A 16,399-nucleotide genomic window follows, 5' to 3' on the forward strand; every position below is an offset into this window, starting at 1 on the left:
TAATGTAGTATAACGACTGCAATACAACCATCGTATGTAGAGTTTACAAATCCAAAGGTGTTTTCTAGAATACTACATATCATTCAGTCAGTCGCGTTCAGTCACACTACTAAACAATATAAATAAAAGAAGTAAAAATATATATATATATATATATATATATTTAATTCATCCACGCCCCCTTTCCTTTCGCAGGTTTGTGACTTGTCATTCCTCCACCGCGTGCAAATCTCTCGAATTTGATTGGACAGTCGCTTACACAAGCGCTTGTGTAAGTCAGTAGTATTGCAGTTGTGTAAGTCGGGAATGTAAATAATAGGAAACAGTAACAGAAATCACTTCGGAAAGTATTGCAGTCAAGTCTCCTACAGGCAACACACAATCGCGTAAGTAGCGCATGCAAACCATGATTGTTTAGACAATTTATTTCTACGTTTTCTTGTGTATTGAATGCAAATCATCAATTTCTGCTTTGTAATGCATCGTTTTCCTTTGTAATGCATCGTTTTTCCTTATTGTAGTTGCAATATGTGTTTCCATGATATTGTGTTAGTACCTTTACATTTTAACTGTACTATGTTGTAAATTTATGATGAAATGTATGACGTTAAATGTTTTGCTCCCTGGGCGACATTTGATTGACAGGTGGAGATTATGTGGTGGGCGTGTCTTCTTTGTCTGGGGCTGTTTGATCTGGCTCAGGCTCAGCCCATGTTCTCTGTAAATACGGACACAGTTCTGCCTCCTCATGCCCTTCACAACCCCACCCAGCTGAATTATGGGATGGCGGTGACAGATGTGGATGGAGATGGAGATCTAGAAGTGGTGGTGGCCGGGTAAAGACTCCAGCAGGACTTTTTTACATTTGGATATATTTTTGTTTGGTAACATAGAAAATTAATATAGAATAGTCAAAGTTTTATACTAAAAAGCAAAAGAAAGTTTTAAAAGTTGAAAAAAATCTGTAGTACATTAACAATTTTTCTTTTCTTTTAGGTATAACGGCCCAAACTTGGTTCTGAAGTATAACAGTACCCAGAACAAACTGGAAAATATTGCCATAGACGACCAAAGTTCTCCATATTATGGCCTGAGAGACTTGCAGGGAAACGCAATCGGAGTGACGGCCTGTGATGTGGATGGAGATGGAAGAGAGGAGATCTACTTCCTCAACACCAACAACGCCTTCTCCGGTGACTACTGACATCCCTTAAATTCATAAACACTGACAAAAGTATGTAATAAAGACTTATACAATTCTTTTAAGGCCGGGCAACGTACGCAGACAAGCTGTTCAAGTTTCGTAACGGTCGTTTTGAGGATTTGCTCAGTGATGACGTAAATATAAAGAAAGGTGTGGCCAATCACATGGCTGGACGCTCAGTCGCTTGTGTCGACAGAAAGGTACCTCATTTAATTTATTTAATATAATGTAAACTATGATATTATTTACTATCTGTTAGTTCATTACATAAGTGTTTTTTATATTGCTCTAGGGAACCGGCCGCTACTCGATTTACGTGGCAAACTACGCCAGAGGGAACTTGGGGCCACACGCGCTGATAGAGATGGATGAAGCAGCCAGTGATGTCGAAAAGGGCATTATTGTGCTGTCTGACGTTGCGGCACAAGCTAACGTTAACAAGTACACAGGTCAGAGGTCACTGAGGTCAAATGTCATTTTTGTGTCTAGCTTACATGTATTTTTTATCCTATAAAAACGTTAGTATTGGAATTAGTTTTTGAATGCATCTTGGTTGCGAACTAAACAAAAAGATAAAACACAATATTGTATTTACCTCCAGGTGGGCGTGGTGTAGCTGTTGGTCCAATCCTCAGCGAATCAAGATCAGACATTTTTTGCGACAATGAAAATGGACCAAACTTTCTGTTTCAAAACAACGGTGATGGCAAGTTCAAAGATGTGGCTGCAGATGCAGGTAAGTGACCAGGATGTATATTCAAACTAGATTTTTGTAAAACTTCCTATTGTAACACATATAAGGTGTTTGATTGTTTACAGGAGTTGAAGACAAATATCAGCACGGGAGAGGTGTGGCTCTGACTGACTTTAATGGTGATGGGAAGACTGACATTGTTTATGGCAACTGGAACGGCCCACATCGCCTTTACCTGCAGGACAATGCGCAAAAATTCAGGGTAGGAATTACGTCCGCAGTCACTGAATCTCAGTCGATACTGACAAGTAAAACAATCCTATAGATGAAAGACAGGATCTCTGTCCTATCTAGAGATGCCCATATATAACTTTTGTTGTAGTGCACTGTTAATGTTCTGTTTTTTGGATCTGTTCTGTTCTTGTAGAATATCGCCACAAAAGCATTTTCCACTCCTTCAGCCATTCGCACTGTTATCGCTGCAGACTTTGATAATGACCAGCAGCTTGAGGTGTTCTTCAATAACATCGCTTACCAAGGAAACGCCCCCAACAGAATCTTCAGGTACTTTAACACCCATCATATAACAAAATAACATCTCAGGCTGGTTTATTTGATGTCTTTTAACAGAGACATCAAATATTATTTGTTTGCTAAAAACTGCCTACCTCAGTCTTAGATGGTTTGCTGGCCTTAGCTGTTTACCTAACTGGTTTAATGGCTTAAGTTAAGATTTAAACACGTGTCAGTCTTACAGTCCCTGTGAAATAAAAAATCACAATGCCTATTTTTTCATGAAATACTGCAGCGTTTATTTGAAATAGTTAATCAATGTGGGTCATTCTATTTAAAAAAAAATGTGCCCTTATAATCTATAGTTACAATGTGAAAATGCACTTCCATCCTGTAGTGACTATCAATCTTAAATGACATATGAATGGGCGGAGCATCCGTTAACTCCTCCCCTTCAACAGTCAGTCTGCTGCAAATTTAATTTAAAAATGCAGCATCTGTTTTTATACATCCAATCAAATTGCAGAGAAAGATGAAATCCACTATTTCCACCTCTCATTTAAAATTTAATTTCACTCGTAAATGCATCGAAATACGGAAGTAAAAACGATTGAACTTCAAGTTCACAGGGACATTATTGTTAACTAAAACTATTAAACCTTTCTGTTGGCCTCATCACTATTTGAAAAGCTTTGACTGATGATGTCTCAGCAATAAACTTTACTGAAATAAGTTTGTGTTACTAAAATTAGTAACTGAAGATAAATATAAACTAAACTCAAATTGACATAAAAATATACAACAACACACACACACACACATAAACTATTAAGTAGATAAAATGACAAACACACAATAACATTGCTAAAAAGAAAGTAAAATTTACATAAAGATGATCAGATTATCAGAGGTCAGATTATGAATAAAAATACAATTAAAAAACATAATTATGGTGAAGCCAGGCTGGCGGACTAAGTAAACCAGTTAAACCCTGCTTAGGTAAACCAGCAAACTACCTTAGGTTGTTCTAACAGTTTTTTGTTTTCAAAAAGAAATGTTTGTTTGCTTGAATAGGGTGTCAAGGAAGGAGAATTCCGACCCTGACATCACAGAGCTGGATGTGGGCGATGCTTCTGAACCACAAGGGCGGGGCACAGGTGAGACCACCTGAGGAGCATCGCATTACCCTGTCCTCACACCACAACACAATGTTGTTCATCACCTATGATGAGAGATTTCCGTGACAAATATAAGACTCATAACCCTGATCTGTTTCTGTATTGATCACCAGGTGCCACAATCACAGATTTTGATGGTGACGGTCTGTTGGATTTATTGGTGGCTCATGGTGAGAGCGCATCACAGCCAATCTCTGTTTTTAAGGTCAACCAGGTGCGTCAGTAATCATATAACAAAAATTACACACCTAAATATGATATTAATTCAATCAAAGGATTTTCATTTTATCTGGACTTTTTTGTCCTTTTTTTAAGGGCTCAAATAATAATTGGCTGCGTGTGGTGCCCCGCACACGTTTCGGGGCGTATGCCCGGGGAGCAAAAGTGGTGATGCACACCAAACAGAGTGGCGTTCATACACGCATTATAGACGGGGGGTCCGGTTACCTGTGCGAGATGGAGCCTGTGGCTCACTTTGGATTAGGTATACATGCTTGACATGATACAAAGTCATAATGTAAATTATATGTATGAAAAGTCTATATTAGATACTTAAAAAGGGCTGAATTCCTATTGCCCATAGGGACTGATGAGGCCACCAGCATTAAAGTGTATTGGCCAGATGGGCGTTCAGTTGTCCGCCCGCTTGAGTCTGTCGACATGAACACAGTCATTGAGATTTCATACCCAAAAGAAGGGGAGGAGTCAACCTTTCACTCTGACACACAGGTATGGATGCATGCAAATGAGGAGGAGGAGTCAATGCACACCTTAAAGAGTCGGGTATGAAGATATGCATGTTAGCAAACATTAATTTATCGTTTAAAGCAGACTGAAATACACTGAAATGATCAAATTCACGTTTTTGCAGTGTGGTGAGGGATTTAGCAAAAACACAAATGGCCACTGCGTCGGTAAGATTTCGATACAACCTCCTCAGCCGGTGTGAAATACAGTATAAATGTCTGTGTTCTGATTGGATCAAAGCACCTTTTTATATGATAAATATAGATTGAAGATAACAGTCATGTCTGAAGATTTTAATCTTTTGGCTGTTACATTGAAAATATAAACGTAAACGGCAAACATGAAAACGCACCTGAAGAGTTATTTCATTTTCTGTTTTACTATTTATTACTCTTATCTTCTTTCTCTGTCTCCAGTGACACTCTGAAAGATTTGTCTGTGTGGACATGTCAACGTCAGGTGATGCATGATATCATTGTGTCCGATGCGCCTCAGTTTACATTCAACAAACTGGAGAACCGTGTAGACTGAAAACTTCCGCCATTGACCATATCATGTTCAAATGAAATAAATAAAAAGTTTACATTAAAAACAACAGTGTTTTTTCTAGAAATAGTTTCTAACTATTAGTTTCTTCAGTATCTGTCTAATAAAAATAAAGCCGTTCTTGAAAGTCTGACAGTCTCTTCTTTCTTCAGATGATTCCGTCATAAGTCATAAAGCAAAAACACTCTTAACTATCATTGGAAAAAGACATTTCTATGCTGACAATCTTTTAATGAACCCCCAAAACTCGATACTTGTATACAATTTTGTTCATTTATTCACTTTGCTACACTACAGAAAAGCACTCGTAGTTATTTTGACTCATTTTCTCTTTGCATAAATAGGGGCTAAACGTTCATAATAAGAAATGGAAGCTCACAATGAAGGTCAATGTATTTAAAGAAGTTCTCCTGGCAGTGATCTTATCACTTTTTTTTGCTGTAATGTCATGAGTACAGAGCTAATGATTTCTACATTACAATATAAAACCGGTGTAAAGTCATACAGACGGCAGTGTGTAAAATATGACATGTCTGTCTTGTTCTGTACCGGCCACTCATCGTAACTAAAATCGTAAATATATTTACTGTCAAGAAATGATTGCTCATCTTCAAACGCTCGAATGAAAATATAAACAAACATGACAGACAATACAATGGAAGACTCTTGTGTGCCGATCGGCAGCTACATCACACAGCGGGGGGGATTTTGCATATCATAGGACGGAAGCTTATGTCAACTTTACCCAGAATGCTACACTAAACATGTGCAACAGCTGCAGGGTTCTGAAGGTGCCGGAGGGTCACGTGCAGATTGGGATACTGAGATAACATCTGTTCAGATGAAGTGCAGGTCTGAGGTAATGGTGTGCCGGATACAAATGTGACATGTCTTGAGGAGGCAGTTCTCAAACGGTGTGTGTTGGACGTTCGGTTTGGCGATGTAGAGCACTTGTTTCTTTTCAATGGGCATCAAGGCAAACCTGTGCAAGTGAGGATGAGTGAACATTACAGTGGGTGTTTGATTTATCGTCCACTGCTGCTAGTTGTACTGCTGCCAGAACTGGAACCGCTTGATCCACGATCCTCATACACACTGATTTCAATCTATCACACACTCAGGTTAAGGGAATAACATCACACACATCGCCGACAAACACTAAACATGCAAAAAGCAGATTAAAGTAATAACATCCAAATTTGCACACACTTGTTTTTCTTGTGGGACCACAATAATTGTTATCATATTATTGTAATCTGGTGTCTTTTGGGACCACACAAATGATAAAGTCTGTATTTTCTGTAAGGATACAACCCTCATGCCTCTCTCTATCGGGTCTGTGATGAGTAAACCTCGAGGTGCGTAGATCTTCTCATTTTGCTCCTGAATGTACCGTGAGATCTTCTTCAGCACCTGCCCACACAAAAACATGAGGTGAAATATTGTCGACTGCCAACTAGAATGATTTCAGTCGTTTTTTGGTAATTTCACAATGAACCTAGGCAATGCCAGCTGGAATACCTTATCATAGCGTGTCTCGATGCACAGGAAGATGAGGTAAACCGTGAGGCAGGCGAGACAGCCCTCGAGGTACGACTGACCTCCGATCTTCTCCGCTTCAGCATAGTAATTATTCAGCGTCTTTACTGTGTCCTCAAACAGTGTCCTTTCAATCTGACCAATCGGAGGCAAGTGGTGAGAGTTGTCAGCCAATCAGACGCAGCAGATGATTCATATAAGGACCGAGTTACATTCTGATATTAGTCTCAAATTTACACCATGCAATTTAAGTGATGAGGTCAAGGAAAATTTCACCCATTTTGGGTGAACTGTCAATTCAAAAGTTTAAATAACCATAATAAATGCCGATATATAGAGATAAATAGATCCTTACAGTTTTTGACATCTTTTACACATAACTGACAGATATACATTAAACACTTTTCCTTTTTACTCAGCAAGTCTTTACCGACTCTCTATAACCTGATATCACATCTTTAAATGGCCTTATTAGCAGCTTATTATGTGTGTTGTGAGGAGTTTGCGAGGTCAGCAGTGTGTGTACAGCGTTTTATCAGAGTCAATAGCTCTGTTGTGTTTCTGTCCGCCTCTCACTCATTGTTGACTTTCTCTCTTTTGCTCTTTTCCACAAACAAGCACTCACACATAGAAACTTACCCTGCTGTCTAACTCAGAAGGAAACTTGGTCTGGAATTTGCAGACGGTGCCGTCTGTGTAATCTCTCTGAATGAAGACTTTGTTGGCTAAAGACGCACTGTGTCTCAGCTCTTGAAGATTATGAAACTGCACCAGAGAGAAAGTAACAAAGACAGAAGAGTTACAACTTTCTAATCATTTTAATCCATCTGAACAAAAATTCCTTTGTACAATGCAGACGAACCACAATCACTATTGGCAGAAGAAAAGCTGAGAAATGCTGTAGTTTCAGTATTAGCTCATAGGGTGATGCAGTGACATCATCAATATTTGTATTTAGAAATACCTGGTGATGTCATGATCATCAGATCAATGTCATTCCAAACACTCACACACATGCACGCACACACACACATATGTTTTATTATCTTCGTGGGGACAGTACGTAGGCAAAATGAATTGTATACTGTTCAAGCTGTATATTTTATCCCCTAGCCCAACCCCTAAACCTGTAGATCATAGAAAACTGTTTGCATTTTTAGATTTTCTAAAATTATCATTCAGTTCAATTAATACGCTTTTTTGCCCGTGGGGGCCTCAATTTTGGTCCCCACAGTGACACGGGTCCCTATGAGTTGGTGTGCATTCATGTTTTGGGCCCCACTAACATACAAAAACACAGTCCACAGACACACATAGGTTTCCATGTTTTGTGGGGACATTCAATAGACTTCCATTGATTTTATTCCAGGCCTATGATATATTCTATCCCCTACCCCAACACCTAATAATCACACAAACCTTTGTAAAATTTTTACAATTTCAAATCATTCTGTATTATGTATAAGCTGTTTTTCTCATGGGGACCTGAATAATGTCCCACAAGGTCAAAATCTACTGGTATTACTATCTTTGTGGGGACGGTAGGTAGTAAAAAACACGCTTTGTTTTTTATTCTTTTAACACATTCAATTTTAACAGACCCAGCCCCACAATATGTGTCAGCAGTGGTGCTCGAAGTGCACACAACGAAGCGTCATTTAACAAAAATGTCTTATGTTATTTATATTACAGTGAGATACAGAAATGTGAAATGTCTCACTTGTAAGTCGCTTTGGATAAAAGCGTCTGCTCATAGCAAGCAGTAACAAAATGATCCATGCAGCTCTGACATCTCGCTTATTTGAAAACAGAGTCTGGTTTAGTAGCAGGTGTACATTCTGTCTGATATAGTAACAGGAACACACACACACACACACAGGGACATACACACAGTCCCGTGGCTCTTCAGTGGGTCTGACTCGATCAATCTGTGGCACTGACCTATTGCAGATCTCAAGAACGCTGACACGGCTCACATCTGCTTCAAGGCATATCTGGTGTCAAATGCACAACATTGCATCGAGAACTTGTTGAAACCTTATTGGAACTTGTTGATACCCTGATGTAAGTAATTGTACCCCACCTTTGAAAATTACCATGGTACTGAATGATTGGCATATTTGTGTATCATAATTTTCCATCATATTTCAAAGAGTCTCAAAGTATCACAGTAAAATAGCACTTTTGATATTATTCAGCAATAACATGTTTTTAGTCTTTATAATCAGTGTGAATATGGCAAACACTATTGATCATGTTCTAATCTTCACATGCCATCACTGTACCATGGTCCTACTACAGTGCTTCTTCATAAGGTAAACCGAGACTCGTGTCTTATCAAGACTAAACGACTCTGCGCTGTTGATACTAAACGTCTCATTAATTATGCATGCAAACCGCGCTCCAACTGTCACAGACTCCCGCGAGCACAACCGATCGATCGCGAGGGGACGATCATATTCTTACACAACACACACCATTGATACCAAAGCTGTCAAAACACACTTTAACCTCCGGGTATGACATGTTCAGATCGTTACCAAAACGAGTATGTTTGTTCTCACCCCGCGCGATATTAAACAAAGACATTCCGCGCTTGAAACGCAACACCGTGCGCGTTCAAGGTTACTTTCCGGGACGGCGGACGCATGCACGTTTGACTCGTAACATAAACGTCAGAATAACTTTGCACCTCAGGGGATTGCGTGTATCTCTTCAAGTATATCCAGTTAACTCACTTTCGATCAGAGGAATGTAAAACATGCTTACAGACGCGTGGCAGTATGGGAGTTTTGTTCTGTCGGTCGCTGTCCGCGGTGCTGAAATCATTCCGTCACCCGTCATCGATCAGAAGCGCAAGAAAAAATCACGCGCAAATACTACACGAGCTTTTACTAAGAGCTTAGCGGCACAAGAACAGACGCTTTGATCCTGTGTGATGTCCAGCCGTGCGCTGGGCTGCGTCACGACACACGGACGCACGCGCTGGACTTTGACTGGCCGACGGCGAGCTGATTTAAACACGGCACCGGAGCGTTCTCACTCATCACGTGACTTTGTAAGGTTGCGTTTGTCAACAAAAAAAGCATCTATCTATGATGAAGGTCCGTTGTGGCTGCCCACGGGTTGCGTTTACCGTATTTTGTCTTATGGATTATACCTTTAAGTGATTTTACCCTGTCCCTTTTGTGTTAACGAGCAACCATTATCGGTCATCGATCAAGGCGCAAAGGTTGTGGGGTCCATTCACAGTGAATACACACATTGATCAAATGTATTGAATGCACTGTAAATCGATTTGGATTAAAGCCTCTGCCAAGCCCTTCACTTCTGCCTGTCACGTACCCATCCGTGATCTCTGGCCCAGATTTAATTCCTCAAAACGACGCTCAGACGATTCTTATAGAACAAACCCGTCATACTGAACTCGTGTAACAAAGAAATGAAAAATAAAGGAGTGTCTCTCACCTCCGTGGCCATATTGCCATGCGTCTACCCCGGTGCCGAAACGGGTTCAGTGGTTCCCGGGAATAATCCTTTGCGTTGAGGGATAAACGGGGCGGTGGGCGGGGCCGGAAACAATGACCACGGGATGACGGGCTGGGGGAGGAGCACGGCAGACAGCATATTTTCAGGACCTTTATAATATTTTACAAATGCCACACAAATATTTCATACCGAGAAAGTTTATTACTGTAATAGCATAGATTTAACCAGCGAAATAGGATGGTTGATATACAATCTAGGCTACTAAAACCCAACAGATTGGACATTTGAGAGTTGACATGATCAAATAAATAGGCTACAGGGTACCTTAGATAAACTGTACATGTACGGTTTTAACCGCTTAAACACTGATTTTACATTCAGCTTCGGCTTAAAAACAATCAGATCGACAAATACAATAACACAAAAGACAAAAATATGAACAAGAGAAATAATCACAATGTATTTAAGATTAAGTTATGATAACGGCGGCAGGTAATACGGAGAAGTTGACCAAAGGAAATGTTACATCACCAAAGACAGCATTTCATGATGTAATAAAGTAATCTAAATGGAAAATTCACCCTTATCATATTTCATTAAGATCTCACAGTACACCGATTGGCCGATAATCCAATGGCAATATTCTGATTAGTGGAGAAGTGGTTGTACTGAAAAGGTTCACAAATAATAGCAATAACACAACCGATAGAAATCAGAGTTAAATTAAAGGGTTAATGAAAAAATATATATCACCTCGTCTGAGCCGCATTTTCCCAAAATCATAAATCTAAGTAAATTTATGTAAACTGACATACAATGATGTAAAATGCTCAGAACAACATTGGGTTTGATGCAGAAACACAAATGACAATATTGCCAATTAACATGGCCGTTAATATACCCCTGATATCCAATCAAGGGCAGATATGCAAAGTGATTTCATAGTGAGGGATGGCCAAATAACAGAACTGATATTTTAGTACACGTCAAAGTATTCGAGCAACAATTAACTTTGGTGTAAGTATTGGGTTTGACTAGGGAATATGTCCCAAGGAAAATGTCACCAAGCAGAAGTCAAGGAGTGCGTTTAGTCTTTTTTGGGAGAAGGGAAAAACAAAGGCAGCATCCAACTCAAGATTTTGGTCCTCCATGTCAAATATTCCATGACGAAGGTAAAAGCAGTCATCTTGAAGCCCACACCTTTAGTTCCTGATACTGAGGGGCTTGCACAGGTTTACAGTGGTCATTTGGGGATGAGGGTCACCTACTTGGTGCTCAGGAAGGTATTACACATAGAACACACAAACACAGTTTCTCTCTGAGCCTCAGGCGCTGAAGACACAGAGAAAAGAGAATGAGCTAAAAAAAGATCTTAAGCAGAATATTCTCTAAAACGTTCATGTATTTTTCTCACCTGTGGCTCCCATGGTGGACTTGAACACTTTATGTGAGCAGCAGCGAGAACAGAAACTGACCCCGCAGTTACTGCAGTTTCTCTGAAAAAAGAATAATAAAACACTTAATAAATCAATAAACATTTGTGAACGAACATCATTGAAGAGTTCATTTCAAAATGAAAAATCATGTCAAATAAAGATTAGAGGCTGTACCCTTTTCTTTAAAACAGAAAATGCTGAATTACACTGGAAACAGTTTCCTGTAAAAGAAAAAAGATATCAGTATTATAAAAAGAGGGATTTGTTTATACAAAAGGTAAATAAAGAAAGAGAAGTATAAACAGACCTGTGTTGGAAGGAACCCGCTTGCGTAGTTTCTCTGTAAGTTTGGAGACTTTACTGCGGATGGGCTCGTTTCTACTCAACAATCCATTATCAGACACGGTGTCAAACTCAGGAGCACCAGATGACATGTCTTCATCGTCCTATGAAACATACACGCACAAAAAAAATAGAGAAATCTATCAGATTTATTGTAAGAGTAACAAAAGGAGAGTTCAGTGATAGAGCTAAACCCACAAGCTCCAAAAGATCTGTGAACATACCAACACATTAAAACAAAAACCTGCACACAACCTTCTGTTTTACATTATTGTGATTTACAAAAGTCAAAAATGTCTTTGATCTCTGTCATTTGTTAGGGACTCATATGAATAAACTAAACTTCCAACGAAGGCTACATTTAAAGGTGTGTGATGGTTTTTTGTTTTCTTCTCTGTATCTAGAGGGCTTTGAGTTTAAACGGCTGATTCACTGAAGTCATCAGAAACTGAAGGTTTCATCAGCATGTATGGACGTATGTGACTGACTTCAGTGAATCTGAGCCCATGTTTGTAGTGCTGCTAAGCTTGAATCATTTCCTTCTGTCAGCTGATACCTGATGAGAGTTCTCACATTTCTGTGTGCCCTGAAATCCCATGAGCCCTCTAAATGCAGGATCTAGTGAATGCTGGACTCTGTCATCACTTATTTACCCTCAAGTCACCTAATTCAGCTTATTTAATTTAATTAATCATCTTCATTGGGGTAAATCTGCTTTTTTTGTTTTCATTAAAGGTCAGAGATGTCTGAAATGACATAATAGTGAATAAATGACAACAGAATCTTTATTTTTTGTGAACTATCCCTTTAAATGGACAAGAAAGGTTTAAATGCAGCCCATCAAACATATGCCAGACTCACCCAACCCTTCTCATAATTAGTTGAAGGTTAATTCATGACTTCTTGAAAGATATACTGTGAAACTTGACCCTGATTGAAAGAACTGTCACCGAGAAACCAATTTATGTGACATCACTGTTAATGGAAACCACCAAAAGGGGTGTGGTTAGTAAACCCGGAGATCATTATTGGCAGTGTATGTGGGCACCTTATGGAGTCTCCGCCTCCACAAAACCTTTGGTAGCAAATTGACTACCGACCGCACCTACATTCAAAACACGGACCGGACAGGTTAAGTCGTGTACCGCATATCAAAAGACACTAATGACTACGATTAAAATCTTTAAAAACATGAGGGTCTCATCTGCGGTTATTTGGCAAGCATCGAGACTCAGCATGACTGGATTAGTTTAGATTGCGTTTAGACGCATGCAGAAAACTGGACACATAAAACTTTTTTTTGAATCTGATGAAAGAACATGTCCCGGGGCATTGCACATTTGAAGGAAAACGCTGATTTTTTACATAAATCTATACATTATATTACACCTGTTACGTGTTTACAATGATAATAGTATAATCAATGACAAAAATGTAATCACAACATCATTTTAACATGAAAGAACCTGTGTGAGTGTTCAGTTATATTATTACAAAAACATGCACACATACACACACAAAAACAAATACTGCAGACCAGGAGGTTTCTACACACAGTTTGAGAGAATTTTCTCAAATACTAAGTGCTCCTGTTTAACTCTGTTACTCACCACTAAAGGCAGAGGAGTGTCCTTGGAAAGCAGAGTAGAGGTCAAAGGTCAAACATTTACAAATACACACTATACAACTCTCCATTCAACTATTTAAGACCAATTGCGATTAACAGGATTGACATCTACACTCATGCACACGCACTTTTAGTCTAATGTCAACGCTCTAAGTCTCCGATCCACTAGAGGGAGCTACTTACCGGCAGCACCAGCTGAGTTTCCTTGAGTAAGCGAAGAGCAGAAATGGGAGAACGAGTGAGATCAAAAATACAAAGAAAACACAGAGAAAGAATTGATCAGAGAGAAAAGTTAATCCTAACCTCTATTGCGTCTTTAAACTCATCATCAGGCTCCGCCTCCTCAGCCTCTTCAATGTTGCCAGGCGACAGATCCTTAACAAAACATTCACTCATATACTATACGCAGAGACATTGATCGAAGCGACAGACCCAATAACTAATGTGTTTATCACACACATGCGCATCATGAGCTTAAATATCACAGCAGGATAAATTATCAGATGTTCTTTCTCACCTCTACACTGGTGGGAGTGGGCGTGCGGTCCAGCAGTTGGCCCTGATCTGAATCAAACGGTTCCGTTTCTTCGGCTGGCTGGACGCGACTCGGGAAAACAAACTCCTTCAGCTCCAGAAGAACTACAGAATGAGAAAATCAGGGGAGAACATCAGGTGATGAAAAAAAGAAACATTTTCTAAAGGCCTGGCCTTGACTGCAGGTTATTTTGGTCAAGAACTGCCCACAGAAAGAGACGATGGTGAGGACGATATATTTACTGACCTCTGCAGAAGTCTTTGTTCCAAAGAAAGAGGGCGCTGTTGAGTACAGACAGACTTAAACCCGCAGGAGCCGTGTACAGTAAACAAACCGCTGTCAGCACTGAACCATAAAACCTGCGCAGATAAAAACACATTCACCATCACCTTTTTATTTATCATAAGAACGTTTGCCACAATATAAAGGTTATAGTTATTTTTAATAATAATAACAACAACAAAAAAATTCACAAATTCAACAAATATATAAGAAATGATTATATAAAATATGTTAACTTAATATGAAAAAGTATTATTAATATATACAGTCAGCACACACGTTTAGAAAATGTACCTAACCACAAGATATTTATTTTGTGTTGGATGTGGTGTTATACTCACATCGTGGAAACTGCATGGCTCTCCCAATACAAAACCTTATACACAATTTCTGCATACACACACGTCTGGGTCAACAGGTCATCAATGCGTTTCAGCCTGTAACACACACACATTTCAGCTCAAAAAGTGAAGTTATCATTTAAACACTTTTCTGAACATTACCATCCTGAACACATACATGCCCTTGACCTCTAGCATGGCTTCCTGTTTGCTCATTTGGACCGTCTGAAGGTCTTTGCGCTGGACCGCATAGTGTTTCTTCCTCTGAGCCGCTATCTCGCTGGTGACGCTCTTGCAGCGGTCGCCCAGGTAACCCAGCACGGCTGGAGCCGAGACCCCAAGCAGAAGCAGAGAGATCCAAACGCCTGACGATGGAGAGACACAAGCGTTCAATTCATCTTTATTACTGGAATACTTGATTCTGATTGGTCAATTAAAGCATTCTGTTGTCAAATAGTTTTAGATACTAAGCCCTTTAATACTGCAATTTGTGTTCTTATTTTGCCATAATGATCAGCTGGCTGAACACTATATCTTGATTAATTCAGTTTTTTTTTACCAACATATCGACATGTGCTTTACATCCATCTCACCTTCGCTCAGAGTTAAGAAGAGGATGTTGAGCAGGATGTAACTCAATAGGGAGCACCATGGCATTCTCCATCTGAAAACACACACAGGGTGAGAGCTGTAAAGACGAGTGACGATCTGCAACACAAATACTTCAGAAATGGATGTAGTGACTCATGATTGTCATTGAAGAAGCAATGCATGATGGGTTTGAACAATCAAGCTGGGACATGCACATAATGTTGTACGGAAATGACTTGATCTTGTTTTAAAGAACGATTCTCACCCAAGAAGGTACCGCACTACCTCAACCGTGTCTGTGATGGGCTCCAGGTAGAAGGCCATCCACTTGAAGGAAATCACCATGTTGAGGAGGTCAAAGGTCAGTGCTTTGGGGCTACTCAGCTCAGACGTGCTGCCCCCAAATGAGACATCTTTAGAGGGCAGCTGGGTAAATTCTGCCCTGTCTCCACCCGTCTGCGGGGTCTCAGGAGGAGAGGAGGAGGAAGTGCTACACTGCATGCTGGGACACCAGAGAACGTAACAGCGTTAAACAGAGATGCTTATATTTTCGTATTGTATACATCTGACAGTCTTAACATTCACAACATTCGCCAAACACACGTGTAAAGTTTATACTGACTGATAATAAAACACACGATATGGCCATTTTAAGAGCAAGAATATAACCTTTTTCTTTTATAGCCGTAATATAACTTGAATGTCATTACAGAACATCAAGCATTTAACTTATAAACCGACAGAGAAAGACATCGAGCACAACAAACACTAACGCACCTTATATATTTAAAACAGTAAGAAGTTTATTAAACAGTAACTTTACATCTTTAACGAGACATATGAAGTTAATGTTTAAAATAAATGCTCTTTAAGTAATACAAAATTCAAATGGTATCACCCAGGTCTGCGATGATATCAGCTGCTGCTTCCGTGTTTCACAGGCTGACGAGCAGATGCCAGAGAGACGTGATGAGAGCCGTCAAGAGAAGATGAGCGACGATCACATCGATGCTTTTACAGTTCACTTTTGAGAGATGGTATTAGCCGAGGTTGAGCAAATCATGGTCATTTTAATAAAGTTTGGGTAAACCATTCCTTCTAAGGTAAACACTAATAACAATTTGGGATCAAATGATATAGCTTGAACATAAACCGGATTAAACAAGGTTTACAGTTTGGTTTAATATAATTATTAAATAAACCTTGATTTAATTGTAATCCTTGTTGGTGTAAGCCACTCTAAATCTCTGTTTAACATCAATAACTTGCATCCTAGATCCGTCAATGTCCCTGAGGTCTGTGATGTGTGTATTATTTTCTCTGGCGTCTGTCAGG

General features: G+C 39.5%; 3 protein-coding genes across 18 annotated transcripts; 1 reads left to right on the forward strand and 2 right to left on the reverse strand.

The window, feature by feature from the left end:
* Positions 1 to 245: 245 nt before the first annotated feature.
* crtac1a (cartilage acidic protein 1a) lies at positions 246 to 4,879 on the forward strand. Of its 5 annotated transcripts, none has more exons than XM_056734168.1 (14): positions 246 to 386; positions 646 to 836; positions 997 to 1,193; positions 1,268 to 1,404; positions 1,497 to 1,653; positions 1,806 to 1,940; positions 2,024 to 2,160; positions 2,326 to 2,462; positions 3,486 to 3,568; positions 3,703 to 3,803; positions 3,905 to 4,073; positions 4,173 to 4,372; positions 4,461 to 4,503; positions 4,753 to 4,878. In XM_056734168.1, exons 2-14 carry the CDS (start codon positions 655 to 657, stop codon positions 4,761 to 4,763), a joined length of 1,689 nt encoding a protein of 562 aa, XP_056590146.1. In that variant the 5' UTR covers positions 246 to 386; positions 646 to 654; the 3' UTR covers positions 4,764 to 4,878. The 5 variants fall into 5 exon arrangements, with proteins under 5 accessions (XP_056590146.1, XP_056590164.1, XP_056590173.1 ...); XM_056734186.1 differs by having other exon boundaries at positions 4,173 to 4,318; XM_056734195.1 differs by lacking the exon at positions 4,461 to 4,503 and having other exon boundaries at positions 4,173 to 4,318; positions 4,753 to 4,879.
* Positions 4,880 to 5,848: 969 nt separating this feature from the next.
* On the reverse strand, positions 5,849 to 10,004 carry golga7ba (golgin A7 family, member Ba). 2 transcript variants are annotated; one of them, XM_056734226.1, is made up of 5 exons: positions 9,890 to 10,004; positions 7,061 to 7,186; positions 6,404 to 6,556; positions 6,194 to 6,295; positions 5,849 to 5,988 (listed from the first exon to the last, which is right to left on the reverse strand). In XM_056734226.1, the coding sequence occupies exons 1-5, from the start codon at positions 9,899 to 9,901 to the stop codon at positions 5,908 to 5,910; spliced, it is 474 nt and encodes a 157-aa protein (XP_056590204.1). In that variant the 5' UTR covers positions 9,902 to 10,004; the 3' UTR covers positions 5,849 to 5,907. The 2 variants fall into 2 exon arrangements, with proteins under 2 accessions (XP_056590204.1, XP_056590196.1); XM_056734218.1 differs by lacking the exon at positions 9,890 to 10,004 and adding an exon at positions 9,191 to 9,451.
* Positions 10,005 to 10,091: 87 nt separating this feature from the next.
* Positions 10,092 to 16,028, reverse strand: zfyve27 (zinc finger, FYVE domain containing 27). Of its 11 annotated transcripts, none has more exons than XM_056735722.1 (15): positions 15,963 to 16,028; positions 15,330 to 15,566; positions 15,067 to 15,137; positions 14,652 to 14,838; positions 14,474 to 14,569; positions 14,097 to 14,209; positions 13,833 to 13,954; positions 13,619 to 13,690; positions 13,499 to 13,519; positions 13,299 to 13,319; positions 12,737 to 12,793; positions 11,654 to 11,792; positions 11,521 to 11,567; positions 11,325 to 11,406; positions 10,092 to 11,242 (listed from the first exon to the last, which is right to left on the reverse strand). In XM_056735722.1, the coding sequence occupies exons 2-15, from the start codon at positions 15,563 to 15,565 to the stop codon at positions 11,175 to 11,177; spliced, it is 1,332 nt and encodes a 443-aa protein (XP_056591700.1). In that variant the 5' UTR covers position 15,566; positions 15,963 to 16,028; the 3' UTR covers positions 10,092 to 11,174. The 11 variants fall into 11 exon arrangements, with proteins under 11 accessions (XP_056591700.1, XP_056591701.1, XP_056591713.1 ...); XM_056735723.1 differs by having other exon boundaries at positions 15,842 to 15,974; XM_056735735.1 differs by lacking the exon at positions 13,619 to 13,690.
* Between the last annotated feature and the right edge of the window lie 371 nt (positions 16,029 to 16,399).

Source organism: Triplophysa dalaica, chromosome 2 (assembly GCF_015846415.1).
Source record: "Triplophysa dalaica isolate WHDGS20190420 chromosome 2, ASM1584641v1, whole genome shotgun sequence".
Lineage (NCBI taxonomy): Eukaryota > Metazoa > Chordata > Actinopteri > Cypriniformes > Nemacheilidae > Triplophysa > Triplophysa dalaica.

Excerpts from the sequence above, each read along its gene's own strand:
- zfyve27 (XM_056735722.1), bottom strand. The coding sequence starts at position 15,565 with ATGCAGTGTAGCACTTCCTCCTCCTCTCCTCCTGAGACCCCGCAGACG. Across the intron at positions 12,794-13,298 it reads ACACTCCTCTGCCTTTAGTG|GTGCGGTCGGTAGTCAATTT; the intron begins GTGAGTAACAGA and ends TTTTGAATGTAG. Across the intron at positions 11,568-11,653 it reads GCGGGTTCCTTCCAACACAG|GAAACTGTTTCCAGTGTAAT; the intron begins GTCTGTTTATAC and ends TTTCTTTTACAG.
- crtac1a (XM_056734159.1), top strand. The coding sequence starts at position 655 with ATGTGGTGGGCGTGTCTTCTTTGTCTGGGGCTGTTTGATCTGGCTCAG. Across the intron at positions 1,941-2,023 it reads AGATGTGGCTGCAGATGCAG|GAGTTGAAGACAAATATCAG; the intron begins GTAAGTGACCAG and ends GATTGTTTACAG. Across the intron at positions 4,373-4,460 it reads TGCACACCTTAAAGAGTCGG|TGTGGTGAGGGATTTAGCAA; the intron begins GTATGAAGATAT and ends ACGTTTTTGCAG.
- golga7ba (XM_056734218.1), bottom strand. The coding sequence starts at position 9,265 with ATGACGGGTGACGGAATGATTTCAGCACCGCGGACAGCGACCGACAGA. Across the intron at positions 6,557-7,060 it reads CTTCTGAGTTAGACAGCAGG|ATTGAAAGGACACTGTTTGA; the intron begins GTAAGTTTCTAT and ends CCGATTGGTCAG. Across the intron at positions 5,989-6,193 it reads TAGAGAGAGGCATGAGGGTT|ATTGAAATCAGTGTGTATGA; the intron begins GTATCCTTACAG and ends AGTGTGTGATAG.